Source organism: Siphateles boraxobius, unplaced genomic scaffold, assembly GCF_051911475.1.
Source record: "Siphateles boraxobius isolate OS27281-9 unplaced genomic scaffold, OSU_SipBor_1 20, whole genome shotgun sequence".
NCBI classification, from domain to species: Eukaryota; Metazoa; Chordata; class Actinopteri; order Cypriniformes; family Leuciscidae; genus Siphateles; species Siphateles boraxobius.
In genome coordinates this window covers 11938726-11955989 of record NW_027508811.1, presented here as the reverse complement: position 1 = coordinate 11955989, position 17264 = coordinate 11938726, and the positions used below count along the sequence as shown (strand labels likewise).

At 35.0% G+C, this 17264-nt stretch overlaps 2 protein-coding genes across 3 annotated transcripts; one reads left to right on the top strand and one right to left on the bottom strand.

The window, feature by feature from the left end:
• The first annotated feature begins 1983 nt into the window (after positions 1-1983).
• cuedc2 (CUE domain containing 2) lies at positions 1984-7230 on the top strand. 2 transcript variants are annotated; one of them, XM_077236806.1, is made up of 9 exons: positions 1984-2323; positions 2905-2995; positions 3086-3229; positions 3341-3402; positions 4252-4376; positions 4465-4635; positions 5486-5550; positions 5666-5726; positions 5822-7230. In XM_077236806.1, exons 2-9 carry the CDS (start codon positions 2922-2924, stop codon positions 5966-5968), a joined length of 849 nt encoding a protein of 282 aa, XP_077092921.1. In that variant the 5' UTR covers positions 1984-2323; positions 2905-2921; the 3' UTR covers positions 5969-7230. The 2 variants fall into 2 exon arrangements, with proteins under 2 accessions (XP_077092921.1, XP_077092922.1); XM_077236807.1 differs by having other exon boundaries at positions 2240-2323; positions 2917-2995.
• Positions 7231-8750: 1520 nt separating this feature from the next.
• On the bottom strand, positions 8751-16955 carry hif1an (hypoxia inducible factor 1 subunit alpha inhibitor). The gene is made up of 8 exons (XM_077236805.1): positions 16243-16955; positions 14521-14771; positions 13747-13895; positions 13437-13582; positions 12796-12902; positions 10171-10234; positions 9962-10072; positions 8751-9671 (listed from the first exon to the last, which is right to left on the bottom strand). Exons 1-8 carry the CDS (start codon positions 16408-16410, stop codon positions 9615-9617), a joined length of 1053 nt encoding a protein of 350 aa, XP_077092920.1. The 5' UTR covers positions 16411-16955; the 3' UTR covers positions 8751-9614.
• Positions 16956-17264: the final 309 nt, after the last annotated feature.

The window sequence follows — 17264 nt, the reverse complement described above, 5'->3', positions numbered from 1 at the left end:
AGTCAGATGTGAAAGTGTAACATGACTCAATGCAGCCACCTAGTGTTCACAACGTGAATCTCACCAAACATTATCTCCAAATGTATATCACAATTTATCCTCCAAACTTAAATTCAAGCACCATCTATAGCTGTTGGGTAACAACAGACCACAATAAAACTAAGTCGAATTTAACTGAAAATAATTTAACTGTTAAAAGATTTTAACTGTTCTTAATGACAAATGTCATACAGGTCAGACCAGAAATTTAAAATTTGTTTTTATTTCAACTATTCATTACTACAATGTCTGTTAGCAAAACAATAGTTTTATATTTTCAGATGTTCAATTCACGGTTTCATGAAATGCCCTGATGACAACTTATTCCACTTTGCTTACCATACCCAGTAAAAAAACACAAACGTACTGCTTTAGATAGATAGATAGATAGATAGATAGATAGATAGATAGATAGATAGATAGATAGATAGATAGATAGATAGATAGATAGATAGATAGATAGATAGATAGATAGATAGATAGATAGATAGATAGATAGATTTATTTAATGCCATGTCAGCATCTAAGGCTATTTTCATAGCAAAATTTCAATTACAAAAATACAAATATCATATAAATACAATAAAACCAAACAAACACAACAAGTCATATTTTTTTTAATTAACATATGATACAAAATACATAACCTTTTCAGGCATAATCTTACTAAATAAGTCCTTCAGTGAAATACGCACTGCTTTTATTCACTTCTACAATCATCATTCATCTTAACCCATAACATATGATTTTTTTTTCCTATGAATAAGTCAAATGCAATTAAAATTACGAATGCATATTATCTGGTTCATATTAAAAGCTAGCAACTACTATCTATCCAAGTAGGCTGTGTTTTTGTAGTCAACATCATTAACAAGTGAAGTGTTATGCTTAAATGAACACACTGCTAAATTCTTAATACAAACTATACCTACAGTATACGTATATAAGGAATAGAGATCGGTTTCATTTATGCATTCAGTTTCTAAGACAATTCTACATGCAACTGACCCAAGAAGGTAAATAGAGTCCAGCCAAGATGAGACGTCCTCTCCTAGACTCATTATCAGCCTCATGTACTGTATTTCCAGTACTAATAATGAAACAGTGCAGCTGGATAAAACACACACGCGTGATGAAGCATTAATTATGCAGCGCTAAACATCTATGAAACCAATTTGTAATCAAGAGGCGTGACAGCATACACTAGTGTAATAACACTGAACCACCAGAAACCGCTGGAGCTCTCTTTATCCCTTATAAGTGCGCTAACAGATGCTGACCTGACGTATGTAAGGGCATTAGAAAAGATCAGAAAAACACCAGACACTGCTAGCTATTAGAGGCAGACAATAACTTTTCTAATTAATCAATATTGGTTCTCCCTAAGTGACATTCTTTGCTAGATCATTAAAAACATCACCCAACCATTTATTGTCATTTCACCACATAGCATTAAACAGAAAACAACTGCATTTCACATATAAATGAATTAATTCAATGTAATATTTGCATAAATTATTCAATTCACATAACAGCCATACATTATTAATGATATTCTTTGTAATTTTTATTATAGTAGTTATAGTTATGTATTTCTTTCAACAATAAAAAATATAACTAATAAATAACACTAATAAAAATGTGTCTAAATATTGTACATTTATTTACATTGATTTGTATTGCTATAGTCAAGTTTTTATTTATTATTAAATAAAAATTATTATTGAAACAGATGATAATAAAATAATAAGCGGTTAAAACTGTACTGTAAACCTAAAAGGGAGAACAATTTTGCTTATGGTGACTTGGCCTTTGTTTGTGAATGAGATCATGACATTAAACAATGTTCTATCAAATTATATTCCAATTAAAACTTATAGCAAGCAATTATACTCAAGCACATTCAACAACAGAAAAACAAAACAAAGCAAAACACATCCAAGTAATGCATCAGCAGGTAGAGTCAAGATTTGAATTCCAAGCGTAAAACTCTATTATGGGACAACTCTATACACGTAATGCTAAATAAGAGAAGAATAGTGTATAAAGAGAATAAAATGCGATTGCGCAATTCTTTAAATGCAACCAAAACAGTGACACGAGGGTGTGTTTACATTAAAGCGGACGTGACGTCTTAGGTTTTGAACCTGAGCGACCGCGCGCAGGGCTAACGAATTAGCTAAACATTTTACGCTTTATTGCCTTCTTGGCAACAAAAGTAAACAATCTTTACGAAAATATTTTTTTATTTTTTGTTCTTTCAGCTGTGAGATTTTATCCAAAGGTGAGACTGACATCTAAAGGCCTTTGCGCATGTTATGGGATAATGCTAGTTAGCCATCGGCTACCCCTGAGCACAGATAAACAACTCATAATATCGGTATCAAATGTGTCTATTTGACAGCTAATGGATGCATTATTTGTCTGCCTTATTCCTAAAATGTAAACCATAAGATTGATTCTTCAATTGTGTAATTAACGCCGGCTGCCAAAATAGTTTAATGAAATCGCTTGCAAACATGTTTTCCAACACATGTAACGTTAACTTAATAATTTAGAAAAGTGCATGAAAACTGCGCTGAATCTGTATCCACGTCGAATCCCTTAAACAATCGGTTTTTTCGGCTATTTATGCATTGCAAAAGAAAATAGTTTGTTACGACTTTTGCTGTGTTTGAAACTGACGTTTTATTCAATTTGATATCAGTTTTTGTTATTGTCTATTCACAAATGCACAATCTACAACACGCTGCCACAGTAATGTCGTATTTGTTTTCTGCGACATACTTGCCTTATATTACTTATCATGATGTGCTTCTCTGACAAGTTGCTATTGCTTCTGTTGTCTTCTTTGTTTTATTGCAGATAAAATTGCAGATAGGATGGAACTCCAAAAAATAATCCACGACGCGCTGTACGACTTCATTTTGTCATATATTCCTCACGCCGATCTGAGGTGAGGGCGTGTCAGTTCATAAATTAAATTACTTTTTCCCCCCAGTTCAATCGTGCAAATCTGTAAATAACGTAATTTTATTTTGATCAGTACGTTAGATGACGTGCTTTTGTCCTATATCACTGGGGTGCTAGAAGATTTGGGATCTCAAGAAAGTGAGGAGGAAAACTTTGATGTCGAGGTGTTTGTTGAAATGTTGGAGGCCTACATTCCTGGTTTCTCAGATATTGACAGGTAATTTTGGACAGATGTCTTGCAAGTTATATCCTAACTGATATTTACAAATATTTAATATTAAACGTTTTATCATATTTGAATAAATACCTTTTCGACTTTTTCATGCAGTGTCAAAGTTTGTGAGATGATGTTTAATCTGGCATCAAAGTTGGCCTCAGCCCGGGACACAGGTAACTTTCTTTTCAAAAAAGAAGTAAACTTTTTGTTTTTTGTAATATTATAATATATTTTGTCATAGCAGATAAAAAAGTCCTCACACCTGAACGACTAATAGCAGTTGTACAGGACAATCCAGTTGCAGCGCCACATTTCAGGACACACAGAGCGAATCATCGCGCCAATTTTTTTGCGTAATTTCCTTTTGTCTTATGCAGCTATTTTCGCATGGACTAAAACATTTTTCGCATGAATTTGATTGGATTTATATTTATGTACATGTTTTATAGTTTTATATTGTTTATAGCAATTACTAAAAATACATGGTCTGATTATTTATTGATATTCATTTTGATCAATATAGTTAACTAATGTAACATTATAGTGTTTTCCATTTGGCTGTAGGCTATTATAAGATAATATTCACTTTATATTCATTTTGTAACAAAAACTTAAAGAGACAGAGTATGGATATTTAATGTCAAATATTCATCGCAAAGCACATTTACTACACCCAATCTAAAAAGTAATCAAACTGCCCGACAAACGCTGAAAACGATAAAGGATGAAAACAATTTTAAGCTTTCCACAGTGCGCGAGTAATAAAATGTGAAATACATGCACATAATCGGTATTTAGAAGATAAACACTTAATATATAAATAAATTAACCACATAATAACAAAAACATTACAGACAACTCACCTTGCTCTCTACCATGTTATGTTTTAATAACTCCGCCCCTTCACTTCCAGCCTGAGACGTGTGGCCTGCCTTGTGTGTCCTGAAACGTGTGGCGTTGGGGCTGAATATAGGCAAGAAAATATCCCCCACACTTAACTGTGATTCGTGTGTGTCTTTAAGAATCTGGAGAGATAAAATTAGAGGAAGTTAAATTTCCTCTCTCAGAAAGTTCTGTTTTAACCCACGGAGTGTCAAGAGAGAAGACACACAACCTCACGTTACAAGCAGAGGGAGCCACAGCTCAGGTATTGGGCATTTCAGGCACATTCATAATGTACCAGATTCTGGCAAGCTGGTTTATAAATGAATATGTGTCTGGAAATATGTTTTCAGGTTAGTGAATCTTCGTGGGATAACCATGAGCAGCATCTTCTCGAGATGTTTCCCAAATGCAGTGTGACTGAGGCCAGAAGTGCATTGTCTATTGCTAAAGGAGACATGGAGGAAGCTGTTCGTCTCATTATTGAGGGAGATGTCCAGCTTGCATGCCCAACGTCTCTCCACGTGAGTTCATTTCAAAAGTTTCATTCTCACTGATCATAGATAAAATGATAGAATATTTGCCAGTTATCACTTTAATTTAATTAAAGATGGATGTTTTTTATATTTTAAAGATGTTAGTGATTTTTGTTGTTGTTTGTGTGCATCAAACTAAAACTTAGGCTATTAAAAATCATTTTCATTAATTGAAATAAGGCTGAAATAAAATGTAACTATTAGATGAAAAACTTCAACAAAAAAAAACGAAAATTAAGTACCGATATTACTAAAACTGAAATAAGAAATGAAAAAAAATCACATAACAAAAATCAAAATATTAATAACAGGGTTCCTATGCCATTTGGAAAAGTATGGAAAAATCAAACAGATTATGGATTTTTTGTTTTGTTTCCAGAATATTGCCCTTATTCAGTTTTCTAAAATATAAAATGATCATACAAGCAGAGTGTTTTCATGACAGAAGTTTAGTGATTGTCAAACACGACTGAATGAATTTAAGGTGCACATTTTCATTTCGCAAGACCTCTGGTAAATTCGACTTGCTAAACCTCTGGATTTTCTTTACCATAAGCAAGTCTCTTTTGAACTTCACTAAACAAGTGTGCGTGTGCCACTCAAACCAGCAACAGATAAAGGAACAAACGATAATCTAAATCAGACTGTACTTTGCTTTTTTGTGACCATGCAACATTAAACCATATTTACAGTATTAAATGATGTGTCAGAGGTGAATCTATGCAGGTTATAAAGCGTTTTAGGTTCTTCCCATCATGTTATCACGTCAAGAAAACCACTGAAATGCTAACTAAAATGCTAAAATAACACTGATGCCTTTAAAATGTTATATTTTCAGGCTAACCAAGGGAAGACCATTTCGGCTGAAGTTGATCAGAAACTGAAAGCAAGCATTTTAGAAAAGTGAGTTATCTTGATCTCAAATTCTTTAAAACTATTGCACAAACCTGTTATATCGGATGTCACTGCATGCAGAACAAAAACTTCTCATTTAAATGTTTGGACCCCCCCATCCCAGGTACATGCTGGTTGATAGTGAAGAAGACAAGAAAGTACACAGACCAGTCACTCCAAAAGATGTGAGTTTTTGCTGTCATTTTAGTGACTGCATTGCATAACATTGATGAATTGCATAGATGTTCATTTTTTCTGCATTCCACTTGGTCATCTACAGGCTCCTAAGAAACTGGTGCGCTATCATGGCAGTCAGGTGGTCACTACAAAGGGAGAGCGCTACCATCTAGTCAAGAAAGAAGAAGCAGAAGACATGAAGAAGACTTATGTTAGTCTCAAACCAGCACGCAAATATCGCTTTCATTGATGAAAGGCATCTTGTTGATGGACCATTCAGAGTCAACCCCTCTTCTTTTTGATATCTGTGTCTGGTTATCTGTGACTGGAAACAAATGATTTAGTTTTTATTGGTCCAAATGTGTGTCCACTTAGATATATGGTGCTGGAGATTTGGTTTCTCGGGTGTTTTATGGGTTTTGATGTTTGAATTGGTTGCTGTTCTGTAAAATCTCCCAGCAGGTCTCTTTTTTTCGAGCCCTTATAAGTTACTGTATTTATTTTTTTAACTACTTTTTACTAAAACATTAAGCTATACCTAAAACATTAAAGTGTTTACATTTTACTGTTTTTTTTTAAGGCCAAACCCTATTTTACACATCATTTCAATGAAAGTCTTTGACATGTTCAGCTAAGTGGTTGTTTTGTTATAAAATCAGCCAATTTAGCTCATTTTCGGTGGCAGGAACATCAGTCTTTGTATTTTGCACTGTTAAATTAAAACGCAGAAATAAAAAGACTCCATATATGTTCCTGAGACTAAATAATAGCAGGGTTTGTGGGACATTTGATTTTTGGGTAACACTTTACAATAAAGTCCCATTTGTTAATATTAGTTAATATATTAAAAAACAATGAACAATACATTTGTTACAGTATTTATTAATCTTTAATGTTAGTTAATAAAAAAATACTGTCGTTCATTTTAGTTCAGTGCATTAACTAATGTTAACAAATACAACTTTTGATTTTAGGAATGTATTAGTAAATGATGAATTACCTAAGATGAATAAATGCTGTAGAAGTATTGTTCATTTATGTCCACTAAAGCAGTTAACTAATGAAACCTTATCGTGAAGTGTTAGTGATTTTTGTTGCAGTTTACAAACAAGGTCTGCCTGTTAATTTGGGATTCAACTGAAGGTGAATCTTCCCATACACTGGACAAGCTTTGGATATACCGAACCTCCACCTGCATATTTACTAGTTAGTTTCTCTGTGTTGTCTGGCTTTGCATAGTTTTAGTAATGGATGTGCTTTTTGTTTACTATAAACAATTGTATTGTCATATCCATATTATCACACCAGTATGTTTTAAGATTGTTTGTTTGTGCGTGATGTTCTCTGTTTACATGTTGTCTTTGGCATAGAATCAAAGGGTCACATTACCATTCAACCCCACCATGGGCCTGATACTTAAGTGCAGTGGCTAGATTCAAATATATTAACAGTATTTTTCAAGGACTGGTGATGTTTTTGAGAGTAACTAGTAAAGAATTAATGTTTTATGAATTCTGTGTCTTTCCTCAGTTCTGTACTTAAATACTAAATACTTCTTAAAACTGGTTTCAACATTTTTTTTGTTCGAGATTTACGTACTTTGAAGAGCGTAATTAAATTGTGTCGAAAAATGCATGAATTTTAGAGTGGGTGAATATACACATCTAAAGACATAAAGGTGAGAAAAGAAAACATTTTATGTTTAAATGAAAATAATTTAAATAATATCTGTCAGTGACATTATTCTGTCTCAAGATACACACCAGTAATATTTTTTCTAAGGCACATTTATAAAAGCTACTTAAATGTCCTAATTGAACTAAGACCTAATCCTGGCTTAATCAAAGCCCTGTATGTGAAACCAGGCCTATGCCACTACAGTGATCAAGGGACCATGCAAATACTTTGAAGTAACAGGTTTTGTTACATTTCTACATGACTAAGGTTGTCCTCTAATGCATAAAACTACAGCTATGCTTGAACACCTGTGCAATAATTCTTTATAGAGACAAAAGACATGTCAAACACTTCAAAATATTTTTTAAGAATTTCTCCAGTATGTTTTATTCCTTCAAGATCTTTGTAACAACTTAAATGCTTGTAACAAGACAAATGTTCCCAGAGTTGATTTATTTGATATTGTTTCTGTAATAGGGATTTATATGATAGATGAGTGCCATCATTGTCAGTACACTGTTTAACATCAAGTTTTGGCAGTATATAAAGTCAGCTACAAGCCCATGATATATCCAAGATCACAACTTTATGATACAAAAACATACACATTGCATATATTTAAAGGATTAAAATGGCCAGTTGGGATCTTGCTTATTTTAGATCTTGACACATTAAATTGATCAAAAGTGACAGTGAAGTCAGAGGATACTTTGTCTTTGTATGCATTTGTCCCTCAAATGTCATGTTGTCTCGTCATAGGTTTTTTGTTTTGTTTTTTTTATCTCGTCTTTTTTTCTTTTCCTCGTTGTCGTTTGTTCTGTGAAAAAGCAAAAACACTAAAATAAATGTGTAAACAAAAAGAGACAGTAAATATATTTATAATGTTACAAAATATTTCTGTTTCAAATAAATGCTGTTCTTGTAAATTTTCCACTAATCAAAGGCAAGATTTATCATGGTTTCCTCAAAAACAATAAACAGCACAACTGTTTTCAGCTCTGATAATAATAAGAAATGTTTGAGCACAAAATCATATTAGAATGATTTCTGAAGGATCATGTGACACTGAAGACTGGAGTAATGATGCTGAAAATACAGCTTTGTCATCACAGGAATAAATTACATTTTAAAATATATAGAATAGAATAGTTATTTTAAATTGTAATATTTCGCCATATTATTGCATTTTTGATCATATAAATGCAGCCTTGGTGGGCATAAGAAACTTTAGTGACCCCAAAAATTTGAATGGTAGTATAGATAAAAATTGATTAATTTCAGCTTTTAGCATGCTCACATTAACAAAAACTGTAATAATGACAATCGTAGTTGCAATAAAAAAAAAATACAGATCAAACCATTCAAAAACTTTTATTTCCTTACAATTCATGGAGACAGTTAACACTTGGCAAGTGTAGTTTGTTCTGAATTACAAACCTTACTGAAATGGTACCATATAACGTTACATTAAAAAAATATAACACCAAGAAACTAAAACGTTCGCCTTAATGTACACATGGCTAAAAAAGAACGAAAGAAAATGCATTTACAAATGCAAAATTTAATTCAGTGAGTCGGCTACGAAAGGACAAGAAATCCCTTGTTTTAAAAACATTTTGTGGCTGAAACATTGAAACATTGTTGTCATGAGATCAAATTCAAAAGCAAACACACAAAACACCATCAGTGATAACATCAACAGTTTAAACCCGTCAATGAACCGATGGTAAGTTTCAAGTTGTAAATCCTCCTCCTCCGTGGATATGCTCGAGGCACTCTGCCAGTTTTACTTTGCGGAATCAGAACCACAGGAGTTAAGTCATGACATATGGCACTCTCTTTGTCCCAACATGGGACAAAACCTGACAACAGGCGCTCTGGGTGGTGTAAAAGTGCTTTACAGGCTCTGCTAATGCATTAGTCTATTTTTTTCTAACATGTAATGCTGCACACATATGGATTTAAGGACTCTTTTTAAGGAGAAATCAAATCAATCAATTCCTCACCAGTGGTTTTCTTCTTATACCAACACAGCACTAGCAATATTGGGTCCAGTAAATGGAAGCAGATAAAAGGCGGAAGTCTTTATACTGCCAAAATACTGCCATGCACTGGCATTTCAACAGTCCGAAAGTTACACACAAGCATATACTCAAATCCACACATACATGTTAACAGACCGTCTTAGCAGCACAATAAAGAGGCTTCAGCTCAGGCCATTAACTCAGTCCATTATCATATCTGCCCTTGATCATCATGTTCAGTAATGGACCAACCTGTTGGAAACAGAGAATAACCAATATAAAATGTATTAAGTGAACAAATATATGCTAAACAATTAATTAAATACTGGAAAGAGGAAAAAGGTTTTTCATGTTCTGCTCTAGTCACAGTCGAATGTAGGCATGCACAATTTGATTCAGGTTTAAAGCAGGTTAGCCACAAATATACTTGTAATTGGGTTATTGTCAAGGTCAAAATACACAGGGAATTCCTTAATGCATTATTCATATCTGAGGACCTAAAAACGGAAAAGGCTATGATTGACTGTTCTACTTTTCTGTACCTCGTGTGGGTCCCCCAAGGCCTCTCCCAACATCTTCTCTATGTTCCTCATTATGGCCACCTTCTGATGAGCTTTCAAAGGGTACTCTATCCTCTTTGGAGTGGGTGTCCCCTTGAAATATTTTGTTTAATACTGGTTGATTTGTGCATAGATATATCATGCATGTAAACTAGACAGTGCACGACTGAGATGGTGCTGCAAAAGCATACCTTGTACCAGAAGTTCACTGTCATGGTCACTCCTCCATTTAACAGGGATTCGATGTGATGCCACCTTTACAAAAGAAAAAAATGCAGACAATTATTTAACAATTAAATAAATGTATACATTACCATGTAAAATTTTAGAACCACTAACATTTTTTTAAAGAAATTAACACTTTTATGTAGCAAGGCCACATTCTATTTCAAATAAATGCTGTTCTTTTGAACTTTCCACTTATCAAAGATATTAAATAAAAATATTAGGCAGCACAACTGTTTTCAACATTGATAATATGAAATGTTTCAACAAGAATATTAATAATAAAGGGATAATCCACGGCTAGCTGTGCAGAGATTACATTCATTTGAATGAATTATAGCATTTATTTGAATTAATTATCGAGAGAGATTAGTACCTGCATCTTTTCCGCATCTCTCTCTCTATTAACAATGAAGCTGTGAGTTTAATTACTTCATTATAGCGATGTAACCCCTTCATTGCTGCTGAGAAATAAAATGCAGCGATTCAGTAGCGAAGCTATTTTATTAAAGTCGCGGGGTAGCGTTGTTTGCGTGTGACGTATGTGTGCTTCAGTAAAAACAGGACATTAATATATAACTTACTATGAACAGTTCTGTGCATTAAACGGTTTTATTGCACACCTTCCAGCCAATCAGAATCCAGTATTCAGACAGACCATGGTATAATAATTATTTAATGCATTAATGGCAAAACGAGCCAATTATTGTCTTGATTTCTTCAAAGGCATCAGCCATCTGCAATATCTCGAACTATAATTGCTACATAATACTATTGCCTATAAGCAGAAGCCTAATCTCTCCTTTAAAGCTATTCTAAAATTAATGAACACATAAAAAAGTTTAGATAAAATAACATTCAATAGCTATGCATGACAGGCAATTTAGAAACAAGCACCCAGCCTGGAGGAATGTTAAACTAAAAAAAGTTCAGCTCTCAACGTAAACATTCTCAGGCACACCTGCAACTTTACCCGTAGATGAAGTCACTTATGCAAATCACATAGAACAAGACTAAAGCTTGTTGCCCTGCACACAATTAAAGACTCCTGTCTTCTGTAGTGCCAATAAGCACTTTACACAAATAAACTGCACTTTACAGAGCTAATGAAAACCTGTCTTTTAGAGTCTTAAACCTTTACAGAGCAACAAGCACAACTTTTGTAGCATGTGCTTGATTTTAAACACCATATGCACCACGACGCCCAGTGCACCACTCTTTGCCTATGTGCCAGGTCAGAGTACATATAGACAGACAAGGAAATTTGGAGAACATTTGGAAATTTGTACAACATTCTAAGTTTTTCCCCTAATTCAAATGGAGGACCTTCTCTGACACTAGGTTCAAAGACGAGGAGAGATGTTCACACTCATGGGCAGCCATGGGCAAAATGTATGGACTGTAGAATTACACAGCTGGTTGGCATCATTTTGCCCTCCAGTGACTAGGGGGAGCAAGGAGTTGGAAGAGGAAGCCGTCATGGCTGATTCACTTTCACAGACTTGAAACTAAGTCAGCAGCCCATGGAAGCAGAAGCTTGCCGAACGAACCACGCAAAACTTAAAGGGGTGGTAAAATGGCATTTTCACAAGATGTAAACTCTCTGATGTCCCTCCCCAGAGTGTGTGTGTGTGTGTGTGTGTGTGTGTGTGTGTGTGTGTGTGTGTGTGTGTGTGTGTGAGTTTTAGCACAAAATACCCCACAGATATTTTTATATAGCATGTTAAAGTTGTCACATTTTGAGGGTTTGCAAAAACGCACCGTTTTGTGCCTGGCCCTTTAAATGCAAATGAGCTGCTGCAGAGGGCGGGGCTTCAAGAGCTCTTGTGTGTTAGCAGAGCACGCAGACACACTAAAATGACAGAAACTGTTCTGCCTTTAATGTTAAAATGGAGTCAGACAAAGATGGAGAGACTCAAGAAGAAGTGACAACATGTAGAATGCAACAGGACGTCTCTGAATGGTTAGTTGATGAATTTATGTTGCTGATGTGGAGTTAACTATCTTCAATTAGGATATTCTGTCATGTTAATCTATAAATCGCTCATATAGGAACTGTTGTGAGATGCACACAGAGTGACTTTCTGTTGCATGTGAAAAGAAGGATGCTAAAGTTTGAGCTGACTCGCAAAAACAGTCTTATACAACAACTTTTCCTCTTCTCAACATGGACTGCGTGTTTATGCACATTTTAGGGTTGCAGATGTCACTAAACCCAGGAGGAATATCATGTAGTCCCTACCAGCCGTTTTTGAAGTCCTTTTATTTAAAAGCAAATATCTCCCTTTGCGTTGAACTTTGAGCGTTGTAGCTTTGCAGATGTTGTTTATGTTCAAACAGCAACATTTCACACTAGCTAAAGTAAGAAAAGTGAAATCATACTTTACCACCCCTTTAAGGGTGTCATTTCTGCACCAATAGCACCACTGAACAGAAACGCAAAAAAAAAAATTCCTAACAGCGTTTCCAAACACTCTCCCCTTCTGCCTTTGGTTGGCCAAACAAATAGTGCCAGCCTGGTGTAACTACACGCTTCAGAATAAAGTAATAATGGTAATCAACCTTTTCTATGTATTTGAAAACAATCTTACCAATACATTGGGATGTATAAGACATCACCTGGTCCCACAACAGCCTCATATCCAACAGCATTTTTGAATTTAGGAAACTTGTCATAATCAGGATTTTCAAAATCAACCTATGAATGCAAAGAAAAAAATTAACATTTCGCTTATTTGTTCACGTTATTGTTAGTCTAAAAGAGTTTAATAAAGTTTCTCAGCAAGTGGTTCTCAAACTTTTCAGGCCAAGTACAACATTTAATCTTCAATCATAGTATAACAGCACTATATACGGACAAAGATTGTGGATTAAATATATACAAATGTCAGTTAATGTTGCATTTCGTAGGGTGTGTTAACTTGACATCTGTAAAGATAACGAAAAAGGTTGGATTGAACCCAATGAGCAACATTTTTCTTGATATCTCTGTTTGTCTAATGATTTTGTTATCACTACCATCACTTTGCCCCACTGTTGGTCATAAATATGGTGGATGAGGGGAAAATGTCATGTGACTAAAACTATGCAATAGAGCAGTAGACACATAAAGCTATATTAATATTGCAACAATATTATTATTTTTTAACAATTTATATGCAAACTTGTGGAGTCGTGTCACATACCAAAATTTGAGAACAATTGGTCTAGGGCGTCATTAAACATATAATACCTGACTCTGTCTGTCACATGGATGATGAACTGGGTAAGGATAAAGGCAGTCAAACTGATCCGGAGGAAAGAGGATGCATCTCTTATGTCCTTTGATTTGTGCAAAGAAATTTTGTTGCTCATCATAGTGTGCTGGTGTCACATTGCCTGGCGTGATATTTTAAGAGGAGAAACAAACAAACAAAACTGATATGACAGTCATCCCACCACCAATTTTAGAATGACAAATCTTTTTTGTTTTATTTTATTTTACTATTTTAAATAATAATCCTAAAAATTTGGATACAGCAAAAGGTGCACTGAAACTGTACCTTCCATGCCTATGAGCAGCAAATTCGAGGTCAGCGGTCCCCAGTTTCGTTTAGATTGCTGTTTGTTAATCCAGTTCCAATTGAATCCAAGGAAATCCACCACAATTTTTCGGCCTACTGTATCATTCAGCGTTTGTTGCAAGTACACTCTACAAATTAAACAACAAAGTCATTTCACATCTTAAAATGTCAAATTTAAGCAAGTGATACTTTAGAATGCAATTCTATCCTCTTTAGAAGATTTTTAAGTTAATATCTACCTGAACTTGCTTAATATTTATCTAGTATTGTCAACAGTTTAAAGGTCTAGAACCAGAAACAAGATGATCACAAATGATATAGCAATAAAGCCACCAAAGTGGAGTATCAAATGGTCGCGTTATGGACTGGACACCAGTTGGCAGAATAAACTGCTTAGTCATACAGCCGAGCAATTTCATTTCCTCGATTGGGTTTCATGCATCTCAACACTTTTCCACAGTATCACACTCCAACTGTTTATGTTATTATAAATAGCTCAAAACTTTGTAGTCATGCTAAATTTTAAATATAAACTAACTATATACAAATGTACACAAATATACACCTATTCAATGCTAAAGGGATGTTTTAACTTTGAAAGGATAACAGAAAGCAAGCAATCTTTTTATAATGACAAAACCAGTTATAAATCATTGTCTATACTTTTGTATAATTTTTTTTTTACTTCAGCCAGCTATAGTTAGCTATAGAGCATGAATGTCAGGTACAATAATGTAAATCACATTAACATACCGCTCTGTTCCACCTTGTTCTTCTGTTTGATGCATCTTGTCCACAAACTCAGAAAATTTCATCTCCAGTCGATGAGATTTGGGCACAAAGTCCTGAAAGTTTGCCATTTTCTTCTCATCATAATACAAGAATTTGTGATTTTCTGCTGTGTAAACAGAGAAGTCCCCATTTCCAATGTTCTCTTGCAAGTAGGGTATGTCCCATTTTAGAGCTGGATATACTAAACTGGTGTCTGTTAATACAACAGGTTCCTACAAAAGAAAAAAAATCATAAAAAAGTCTTTACACAATACATCATATTTAAAACAATTCTTGTAAACAACAGATCAATGAAGCGATTTTCTCAGTTGGTTGGGTGACGTGGGCCATTAGCAATTTTATTATTCTGTAGGCACAATCACCAAACACACTTCCACACTCATGTTAACATTTAAGTGCAAATATTTAGTCTAGATCTTAAATAATCATTTAAACAGAACTGCAAAAAAAAAATGCTGTCCGGGTCGTGCAGCGACCCCCGCCAACGCTCGGCGTTTATTTGACACAGAATTACACTGTTGCCGCAGCATAAAAAAGTGACAAGTGCTACGTGACTAGAAGAACGTACACTGTTCCAGCACGCGCGCGGGTAGGCTGCTCTCGCGCGCGGCTGCAATTACACCAGACGACCGCTAAACTAACGAAACCACCATGCATCGACATCGACTTTTATCTATAAACTCCTATCTACTATGTACATTATATGAAATATTATTAAACAACTTATTATTTGACTAATGATTAAGTCAGAGAAGAACCTGATCTGATTAAAAAGTATATATATATATATATATATATATATATATATATATATATATATATATATATATATATATACACACACACAATTTATATAAAAGATGATAGAAAGTTAATTAAATCATTCTAAACGTTTTAACGTACGGACTCGTGCACAGCTACAATAGTCCAATGACACTGTTTACACGAGACAGCCGTCAACACAACATGAACAACGTGCTTTGACTGGTCTCGTTTTAACAGACTGCCACAGTAGTTCTTAGTGTACAGAGTAAGACTTTGATTATACAATAATTTATATAAGGGATTTTTTCACCCTCATACTTTTCCTTTCTGTTTGGTGCAAGAACCCCTCCCTAGGCCATGTAAAAAACATTATGCTCTTCCTATAAAATGTTATTATATTTTTGCTCATTGCTCATTTTGCTCAAGTCATTGGAACAATTGTGTTATATGGTCACAACTTGTAATATTATTATATAATATAATTAAAATGTTAAGAAGTTATTTACATTTACTGCAACAAATTAAAATAAATGTATCTTATCACTTTAACAAACATTATATATAACGATCCGCTTATTAATTTTCTACATTTAAAACCTAATATACTATGGCAGTTTTATAATAACGTTAATCTATGCAAACTTAGATTATAACTGATCAGATTTGTCCGCTTATGGGAATGTTGAGTAACGTTACTGAACGGATATCTTAGAAAACTCATCAAAGAGTTTCAGCACAACGTAGGTTAAGACTTTATGTTAGACAAGGACGTTTAATACTCTACTGCTCGATTTTGGATAACGTTACGTTAGATCACCCTTTCGTATTGTGCACCTTGCACCCACAAAATGAGTTGCAGCTCTCCGTTCCTACATCTGCCGCTTTTTAACTCAAAGCAGGATAAATCTGCAAACATACCTCGTTATTGATGAGGACCTCGGCACGCGGATCCGTATGGGATAGTCGCGGTATCGGTCGGGTTGGGAAAGTATATTGTCGAAGCTGCGATTCATTCCAGCCTGGGTCACGTAGATCCGTGAAGGAGGCGGCAGCTCCATCGGTCTCCGCTGGGTCCGCTCCAGCCATGTCCTCCGCCTGAGGATTGCGGTTACTTCACAATGAAGCTTCGCGAGGCTAGCCGGCACAGCCGTTGAGAGGTAAGAGGAGCAGCGAGCGCGAGAACCGCTCCTGGGCTTTCACACACCCCGCCGAAGCACGAACAAACGAGAGCGACCCGAGCAGTCATACAAGCAGCGTGAAAACAGAAATATTGGTGATAGTTTCAAATACACCCACCGGAAGTGTGTGGTTTTTTCCCTTTTTTTTTCAAAGTAAAAGTCGCTGAACCGTTGGACGCCGGGTGTCCATAAATGAACGAATGAGCGAGCAATAAGGAAACATGTTACTAAAATGTCAATCATTACAAAAATCTAACTCAAAATACCACCGTGTTTCCAACAGTTGTTGTCTTGTTTTAGAACCAGAATCAAGTAGTCCTGAAAGCTGTATGCTAATAGAAATAGAAGCTCTGTGAAATGTCTTTTCATTCATTTGATCCTTTAAACAAAACAATAAATAAATCAAATGTCTCGCTGTCCCATATAAGACGGGCCATCTAAATCAAAGATTACACTAATCTCTCGTGCGCACACAACTAGTGGGAAAGAGAAAAGTGCAGAGCTGCAAATCGAACAGTAGATGGGGATATTTGACAGCTGCTATTCGTGGTGCTCGGTCATGGGAAAGAGGAATATCCTAGATTCATTCTGGTTAGCTGGATGCGCTTCTTTTTATCTCAACAGATGCATCACATAAAGAGAAACACTTTCTTATTAAGCTACAGAAAAATACCTCCAGTTGATTCAGTAAAACTTGTTGAACGTTACATGACTTGGATAACTGAGAAATTTGCAGGCCCAAATATGCTATTAGTCCTGGAT

What these genes read in the sequence shown, in the direction of transcription:
- cuedc2 (XM_077236806.1), top strand. Translation starts at nt 2,922, where the DNA reads ATGGAACTCCAAAAAATAATCCACGACGCGCTGTACGACTTCATTTTG. An exon ending in CAGAGGGAGCCACAGCTCAG is followed by an intron (nt 4,377 to 4,464) that starts GTATTGGGCATT and finishes ATATGTTTTCAG; the next exon opens with GTTAGTGAATCTTCGTGGGA. An exon ending in AAAGCAAGCATTTTAGAAAA is followed by an intron (nt 5,551 to 5,665) that starts GTGAGTTATCTT and finishes CCCCCATCCCAG; the next exon opens with GTACATGCTGGTTGATAGTG.
- hif1an (XM_077236805.1), bottom strand. Translation starts at nt 16,410, where the DNA reads ATGGCTGGAGCGGACCCAGCGGAGACCGATGGAGCTGCCGCCTCCTTC. An exon ending in GAACAAGGTGGAACAGAGCG is followed by an intron (nt 13,896 to 14,520) that starts GTATGTTAATGT and finishes TTTAATTTGTAG; the next exon opens with AGTGTACTTGCAACAAACGC. An exon ending in CCTTGGGGGACCCACACGAG is followed by an intron (nt 9,672 to 9,961) that starts GTACAGAAAAGT and finishes TGTTTCCAACAG; the next exon opens with GTTGGTCCATTACTGAACAT.